The 8278-nt window shown below is 36.7% G+C and overlaps 2 protein-coding genes across 4 annotated transcripts in view; one reads left to right on the top strand and one right to left on the bottom strand.

The window, feature by feature from the left end:
* The window catches only part of LOC18039645 (dystrophia myotonica WD repeat-containing protein), a 9573-nt gene extending 6370 nt beyond the window's left edge, over nt 1–3203 (top strand). The window contains exons 6-11 of the mRNA XM_006428739.2: nt 43–126; nt 993–1089; nt 1177–1264; nt 1454–1559; nt 1666–1758; nt 2405–3203. Of these exons, the coding sequence (XP_006428802.2) occupies nt 43–126; nt 993–1089; nt 1177–1264; nt 1454–1559; nt 1666–1758; nt 2405–2803 (867 nt within the window). The 3' untranslated portion in view covers nt 2804–3203. The remainder of the gene's footprint in view (nt 1–42; nt 127–992; nt 1090–1176; nt 1265–1453; nt 1560–1665; nt 1759–2404) is intronic.
* Nucleotides 3204–3499: 296 nt separating this feature from the next.
* LOC18039644 lies at nt 3500–7977 on the bottom strand. Of its 3 annotated transcripts, none has more exons than XM_006428737.2 (8): nt 7679–7977; nt 6226–6720; nt 5518–5692; nt 4777–5065; nt 4486–4558; nt 4327–4417; nt 4167–4246; nt 3500–3957 (listed from the first exon to the last, which is right to left on the bottom strand). In XM_006428737.2, exons 1-8 carry the CDS (start codon nt 7763–7765, stop codon nt 3709–3711), a joined length of 1539 nt encoding a protein of 512 aa, XP_006428800.1. In that variant the 5' UTR covers nt 7766–7977; the 3' UTR covers nt 3500–3708. The 3 variants fall into 3 exon arrangements, with proteins under 3 accessions (XP_006428800.1, XP_024037204.1, XP_006428801.1); XM_024181436.1 differs by having other exon boundaries at nt 6226–6737; nt 7679–7761; XM_006428738.2 differs by lacking the exon at nt 4167–4246 and having other exon boundaries at nt 3777–3957.
* Between the last annotated feature and the right edge of the window lie 301 nt (nt 7978–8278).

Here is an 8278-nt window from a genome sequence, read left to right as displayed (position 1 = left end):
TGTGTTGCATAATATGATTGTGCTTTTGCCTTCTGTCTTTAGAGCAAGGATGGTGCTGGTGATTCTTCATTCCCTGTTATCAAAGATCAAACCCAATTTTCAGTTGCACATCCACGTTACAGCAAGGTACTGGAGTCAACGTTGTATAAATCTTCTGGATATGATTCTTTTTTCCCCCCCTTTTCCTTTTTCCTTTTTCTCAATTTGCATTTAAGAGTTTATACTCTCTGGAAGCAATTGACTGTTGTTCTTTCATTAGTTAGGCTTTGTAGCTCTTTCCTTAATTTGATCCTTCTATATGTTTGGCTCTGCATAGTCCTGTTTAAAGTAGGATGAGGCATTGCAGTGTGCAGCTTCTTTGTTGTTGAGGCTAATTTTGTTTAGATTTACAGCAGGGAACAGAATCTATTAGTCTTGGAAAAGCTACATTAATTGTGATGTTTCAGATAGACCCCTTTCGGTGGGTTTTTTCCCTTTTGGCTTTCCTCTTTCTCATCCAAGAAAATACTCACTGTACACCTGGATAAAAGTTCAGTGGTTCCATTCGGTTGCCTCCTTACTTTTCTTTTTTTCTTTTTGGTTATCCTATATGATAGCCTTTTCAATTCGCATTTGCTCTCTCTCTCTCTCTCTCTGTGTCTCGCTGTGTGTGATCGCATGCATGTATGAGCTTTAACTTTGTCTAAAAAATCATTTGATAAATCTCTGGTTTCAGCCTCATGATATGGGCTGGGACCTTCTCCTGCTGTAATTAGCAGACATTGTGCATCTACTTGTTTTGACTGATCCACTATCTATCAAATTTATCTTTTCGATTATGTTTTCTAAGTGAAATGACTGTATGTATAGAATTTTAATTCTGTTTCTGTATCAGTAAATTCATTTTAAGCATTTTCATGCGGGTTATGGTTCAATAATCATATTTTATAACCCTGAACACATTAGATTAATTGACATAAATATCTTGTTCACCTTGTGCTATTCTTATGCAGAGCAACCCTATTGCCAGATGGCATATCTGCCAAGGTTCAATTAATAGCATTGCTTTCTCTACTGATGGTACCTACTTAGCGACTGTTGGAAGAGATGGTATAATGTTGACCTAATGACATTGATATCTTATGGACGCTCATCTTTAGATATTTTGTATGAGCTCAAGTTTTTCTCTAAGTGTAGGTTATCTACGAGTTTTTGACTATTCAAAAGAACAATTGATTTGTGGTGGCAAAAGCTATTATGGTGCTCTATTATGTTGTGCTTGGAGGTAAAAATCTTTTCTATAACCCTAGCTATTCAGTACTTTTTAAACTAATTTCTTTCTGAATCACAATTTTGTTTCTTTATCTAAACTTTATGTTCTATAACTCTATTGGCTTTTATAATATTATCTTCTTGGAGAACATAGGAGGCATATTATATTCTAACAACTAAGTGACTAAGTGCTGTTAAACAGCATGGATGGCAAATACATTCTGACTGGTGGTGAAGATGATCTAGTTCAAGTTTGGAGTATGGAAGATCGCAAGGTTGTTGCTTGGGGTGAGGGGCACAATTCGTGGGTAAGATTTTTATCAGATAATCTCAGATTCATTGATAGTTTAATGCATGTCACATTCATCTTACTTCGTTCTTACTGGAATAGTTCTTGCTGGATGGTATTGGCAGGTTAGTGGTGTAGCTTTTGATTCATATTGGTCTCAGCCAAATTCAGATGGCACAGCGGAGACGGTCATGTACCGGTTTGGTTCTGTTGGTCAGGTATGTGATTGGAAGTATCAGCCTGGTTAAATTTGTAGATAAGATGTTGGGATTCTTATTTATGAATGGTCCAATTACTCCCGCTGCTGCTTACAGAGAAATATACATATTGTTGAATGATTTTGCTCAAAAGCTTCATCCCTGAAACTACGTCGTTTGAGGGATCTTGAAATGAATACTCTTGTAAGAATTTCAAGTTAGCCTTAGAAAAGTACAAGATGGGATTTCGGTCTTTGGGTGGTTTGCATTTGCCAGGCTTCTGTTCCTGCTTGTTCTAGTAAAACTTTATCATGAAAACCATACGGAATGAAGTTAAAACAAGGGAACCAAGATAAAATTGGGTGAGGTTTTTTCTTTTTCCGATATTTGCCCCATATCTACCATGCAAAGTTTATGGTTGAAAAGAAGGCTCAAACAATTGACATTTTGACCTTTGATCAGAGTAAGAGTAATATTGTAGTATATCAGTTCAGCATTTTGCACTTCTACCTCCATTCACCAGTAGTATGCTTAATTGTTTGTGAGCAGGACAAAGAAAATGATAAACTTAAGTATTGCTTTCCTTAAAATCACCTTTGTGCTTCGAATCTTTGTACAATCATATCTAGCCATTGTTGCAACTTATCTATTTGTGATTTGGGAACAGGACACAAGGTTGCTTCTGTGGGACCTGGAAATGGATGAGATTGTAGTGCCATTGCGCCGAGGTCCTCTTGGAGGGTCCCCCACATTCAGTACTGGGAGCCAGTCAGCCCACTGGGATAATGTTTGCCCAGTGGGTACTCTGCAACCTGCTCCAAGCATGCGAGATGTTCCAAAGTTGTCTCCACTTGTTGCTCACCGGGTTCACACTGAACCCCTTTCTGGTTTGATATTCACCCAGGAATCTGTTCTTACTGTTTGTCGAGAAGGGCACATAAAAATCTGGATGAGACCGGGCGTGGCTGAAAGTCAATCTAGCAGCTCTGAAACTGTGTTAAGTACCAGTTCAAAGGATAAGCCATTGCTGTCAAGCAAGGTTGTCACCTCTAGTTACAGGCAATAGCAAACTGTCAATCATATGCGAGGCAAACGAAGCTGTTTTTGTCACGGTGTTGCATTTCTATTGCTAGCAAGGTCGTTCATCTCTTTTCATCCAGTTGGTTTTCTCAGGCTTAACATGGGGTGAAACATAATCTGGTGCAGTTAGATTAACCAACTGGTTCCATTGTATATTCAAGGTAAAAAATGCCGTTGATGGCACTTAGATGTTGGGAGGAAAAGAGAACTTCCATTGTAAGTAAAAAAAGGGGGGAAAAAAGTGGGCTGTCGCTAGAATATATTTGAACGACAGTTACAGGAATAATGTGAAATTACTCCTTTTAAGATATCACTTTGAGGTGCATTCATTGATTCAAGTGATTATTTATTCTACTGGCAATGCATTGTTACAATTACCATATAATTTTTGTTTCGTACGTTAAGACTGGCAGATTTTAGATAACTTTAGCCTTGTGAACATTGTTATTTAGTGTTTTTATGGAAATTTCATTGAGTTTGTGATATCTTTAATTCAATTGCTTCTATTATGTTTCCTCGCTGTTGTATCTTTATCAACATCAATTGGATAGCTTTATGCTTACAGTACTAGGTGTACAGAAAAATAATGCAAACACAAATGAAAATTGGTTCAAAATTTTGTTCCATCTTTTTTAGGGGGAAAAAACATCTTATTACAATTCAAAAACATCATAATGTACCCATATACAATTCCATTCCAATAAGTTCCGAAGAAGATAAAGAACACAAGAAGCTGGAATCCAGGAGATGAAACATAGATACACGACATATCAACTAATGGAGAAGACACTGTACACAAAAACATACAACTAACATAAGTGATGCAGTTTCTATACAGCCAAAAAAAGCATCATCTCTCATTGATACACCGAAAAGTTGTCAACGGTCATGTCAGCTGCCCCATGTGCTTTCTGAGTCTCTTACTTCAGATTCAAGGTGCAGAGATTCTGTCGGGGTTTGACGAGTGGTTGAAGAAAGTTGATCTGGTTGCGTCGATTCCCCAGTAACAGGCTGGTGCCTTGACTGAGCTTGCCATCTTCTCCTCCGCAAAGCGTCAGTGAGAATAGAAGTTCCAGCCATTGTGATTCCAAACCCAGCAAATGTGGACAGCAGAACAACTATGACAGCCTGCATGTGAAGCTGTGGATTTCCCACAAACACACAAAATTCACATCATAATTTTACAAGAAGCGGGTATTGAAAACAACATTTACATACTCCTAACCACATCATTGTTTTATTATTTGATTGTTTAGTTTAACAAGCGGAGTACTTAGATATATTTCCTAAGTGGAGTCAACGAGACATAATATATACTGAAATAGTTATTGTGAGCGGAGGTCCCTTACCAAAGAATAAAAAAGATGGGCAGAGAGAACCACCAGTCCAAATTGAATAAATGCATAAAGCCAGATAAAACTTTTCCTGACTGAACACAAACTTAAAAGGGTCAATACTGATAGCTAACTCCACACTCCATCTAAATTAAAAATATGAACTCAATCCTACCCATAGTTGTTGCTGTCGTAGAGGCGAGAAGACCCAATATGCATGAAAATGGAAGAGAGATGGCAATTGCACCAGACTTCATTTTTCCAACCTGTCAAGTTGACTGTTAACAACTACGACAATCTTGAAAGAGCAGCATGCAGAAGATTCCAAACTTACCAGAAGTTCCTCAAGAAAACAAAAGTAAGCAAGCATGCTGACAATGACAAGAATTGGAACATCCTGCCAGACCCTGACAAATTTGAATAAACAACCTTTAGATAGCACATTTTAACGAGATCCAAAATAGAAATCTAAATCCCATGGCCTCAATTGCTTGCCAAGATTACTTTCGAATAAAACGACTAATAATATTCAATATTTTAAAAAATACGGAAATACTACATAAAACAAGTAGAGAAGCTAAGGATGTTATTCAATGCAGCCATTAAAGGTAGGTTTCAGGCTTGCCTGTATCGAGTAACCTGAGCTCCACTGTCTGGCAAACTACTGGCCTGGACATTTTGAAGGCGTAAAAGGGTAACAGGTAGGTTTTCGACTTCTTGCTTGCACACCTCACATGTTTTGTTCCCTTTGATACTAAACCATTTTACAGCACACTCTCGATGGGCAAATGCAAGTTCGCCTTTGCAGCCGCATTCCATCTTGAGTGCATCAAACCCCTCTCCCAGTTCAATGAAGCAGATTCTGCAAACGGCTTCTTCTTCAGGAATATCTTCGCCACCATCATCCTTTTTATCTGAACAATAAGACTAAGATAAGGCATAGGTTGGTTATTGCAAGTTAAAAAACATAAATAAAATTTGCTGCTGAAAACCAAATATGTAGCCGTATGGTAATACCCCAGTATTCAGGATTATTCCATAGAAAATTTCAGGTTAGATCACTAAGAAAATTGATGAAACCAAAATATTACAAATAACTTGAAAGAATTAAAATGATTTAATTGCCTAAATATTAGCCAGTTTATACAGCCAAAATTTACTTCTACTCTCAATTTCATTCAAGCCAAATGCACCTGGAATTTAAGAAAAAGCTATATTGATTTATTTTCAGTATTATAAGTTTCTTGCACTGCACTTTAACTCAAATTTTTTAAATATTGAAATTTTCTATTATAGTCTTCATTTCCCTTGATTTTGGGGATGTGGAAATTATAGAATGAAGAGAAAATATGGGAGTAAAGTTTACCAGTAGTATTTGAAGGAAATGTGTTTGATGATGTGGTCCCACTACCCTCAGCCACTCGTGGAGTGGTAGGAATAACACGGAATACACCACCTAAAGAATCCATCTGCCTTATGCTTCCATCTTTGTTGAGCAAAGGGACTGAACGTGAACGATGAATAGGTAGTGGAGCTCCTTTCTGTCAACAGATAATTCTATAAGAATTTAGAGGAATGAAAAAGCCCCTTACATGTTATAATTGTTTAATACAAATGTACTATGAATGCAGATGTCAAGTCCTCATAATAAACATATATAGGAGTCAAAACTGAAATCAAATTGATGCAGGAAATTCCCACAGATTTTCCCTCTACTTAAAACTACTTCTGCTGCACAAGTCAATTCCAATGCATCAACTTGAACTTAGCTTATTAGACCCCCATAGACATTGAAATGCCAATAAGTGGTAATGAAGAGGTTGAGGGGAAGTCAGAGAACCCTTTCATTTGTGGATTCATTACCAAATGAAGGTTCTTGACAAGGTGAAATGGACACAATTAAATAGGATTTTGCTTTACTCAGAATTTTAGTATTTCTTCGAAAGCAACAGACGTTACTACCAAACTAGTATCCACGTTCTATAGCATCAAGCACTGCTAGTGTGCTTAATAGTCAACAAAAGTACTGAATACATAAATAAAATTTTCAAGCTAATATTGGGTCAGTACTCACAGCAGAATTCAGTAGATCAGTTGTTAGTCCCCCATGTGTAGACTCTGGATTCGAGTGAGAAACAGGGGTAACAGGAAAAGATGATGTTTTCTTCATTCTGGGTGTGAGGAGCTTTGTAAGCGATGATGCCCTTGCAATCCGAGGCTTCTCCCTTGTCTCTGTAAATGAACTTCCTAGTGCCAAGATTGCAGCCTTTTCAATATCTGAAGTAGTATTACGATATTTGAAACTTAGCTTTGGAAGGAGGCTTTTAAAGGTTGTTTTACTTTTTGATGAAGAAGGAACAGGGAAATCATTTATTTTGCCAAAACGAGGACTAGGCATGGGAGAAAAATTAACTCTTCTTGAAGTAGTTGGTGTTGAAGGCATGTCTATTCTCACAAAACCCTCATCCACTTCCTCAATTGTTCTCGATGGTATGTTTAAGACAAGATCGTGCTGTCTCTGTGGTTGACTAGGTGAGGTTACTTCAACTATTTCAGTTGCATTTTCAACCTACAAAGAAGTTTAACCTACATTAGCAGGAATACAAAGATTAAACTTCTGTAATGTAAAAAAATAATCCCCAAGTTAAAGCACAGCCACATAACCATCACACAAGCTCACAGCATCCAATAATTTATGAGATACCGACAAATAAATACTAGAAAATTAGCATCATCGGCTACGTCTAATTTGCATTCATGAGTCAGAGTAAAATTACTGCAAGCACTAGGGTCAGGTTAATACTTAGGTAAAAGGATGGACAGGTCTACAAATATTTTACCGAACAAATAAAATGAGAAAGCAGAAATCTTAAATAAATTGAACAAAGGCTCTTAAATACAACGGCTGTGTAACTTGTAGCCGTCAAGCTTGGCAAGAGTCATATGGGCATCCACATCGCACGAGTGAATATGTTCCAAGGGGATAGCTTAATCAGGTAGATCCTGTACAATGGGGCAACAGATCTAGAGATAAATTTACTGATGGCATTTATGAGTGAGTAAAGTCACAAAATTTCCTGGATTTAAAACAGAAAATTATAATTCCCTAACCCACCGTCCCACCCAAACAAATAAAATAAATAAAAAATAAGTCAAAGGAATAGCGTTGGCAGATTTGGGAGCCCTATGGCTATGATTTGTTTCGGTTAGCTAGAGTTTATTCTTCTTATTTTCATGAGATCAAACAGTTTTTTAGATGTAGCATACATTTAAAAATTTATATTTAAAAGCTCAAGCTTTAATTCTGAGATTCAATAAAGTATAAACAGATGTCTTTAAGTAGCCTTCTTAATTACTGAATGCAAAAAATTGAAAAGCTAATAATTGTCAATATAAACTTTTTAAAAAGCTTCAAACAAAAACATAACCAATTCAAGTAAAGGAGTCGAAACAACAAAGCAAAGACTACTTTAAACAAAGAGCAAATATAGAACAATTAAAAATTTTGTAAAAAAAAAAAATAGTACCCTTTGAAGCTGAGGCTCAGCAGCAATGTGGGAAGCTGCTTGTTCATCATCATTCACAGGTACTGGTTCTTCTTCTTCATTTGCCATATTTTTTAAAATAAAAATAATTTTAAAACTGTCCAAAAAATGGATGTTGGAGATAACAGCAAATATTAACAGAAACCCTGTTTGGTACCGCAAAATCTCTACTTTCTAAACAGCTTAGAATCTGGAAGTGAAAAGTAAGTGGTAGTGTTGGAAGCAAGTACCAAGAGAGATCATACGTGGACAAGTTTCAGCTGAGAAACACAAGACACAAGATGAAGGTGACAATTGGCAAATAACACTTTCTCTTGTCATGGCCGCAGTTTTGTAGTTTTAGAATTTAGACTGGCTGGCTGGTTTACGATGTCGATAATTCATAATCATCTAAATCTATTAGATTAGAGTAATTAGCATCCATGTCCCTAGTTTGTCTAAATTTCCTAATTAAGACATAGTTTTCTCATTTGTGTCATATAGGTCTATTTATTTTCTTCTTTTGTCTTTCCTAAAAGGTTTTGCTCAAATTCGCGTCAGCAAGGATGCAGAACGCAATCATGGTCCATTTCTATATATCTA

Source organism: Citrus clementina, unplaced genomic scaffold (assembly GCF_000493195.1).
Source record: "Citrus clementina cultivar Clemenules unplaced genomic scaffold, Citrus_clementina_v1.0 scaffold_6, whole genome shotgun sequence".
Classification (NCBI taxonomy): Eukaryota; Viridiplantae; Streptophyta; class Magnoliopsida; order Sapindales; family Rutaceae; genus Citrus; species Citrus x clementina.
This window is presented reverse-complemented; position numbering and strand designations above follow the sequence as displayed.

Excerpts from the sequence above, each read along its gene's own strand:
- LOC18039644 (XM_006428737.2), bottom strand. The coding sequence starts at position 7,765 with ATGGCAAATGAAGAAGAAGAACCAGTACCTGTGAATGATGATGAACAA. Across the intron at positions 5,066-5,517 it reads ATTTCCTTCAAATACTACTG|ATAAAAAGGATGATGGTGGC; the intron begins GTAAACTTTACT and ends CTTATTGTTCAG. Across the intron at positions 4,418-4,485 it reads GTTTTCTTGAGGAACTTCTG|GTTGGAAAAATGAAGTCTGG; the intron begins GTAAGTTTGGAA and ends TCAACTTGACAG.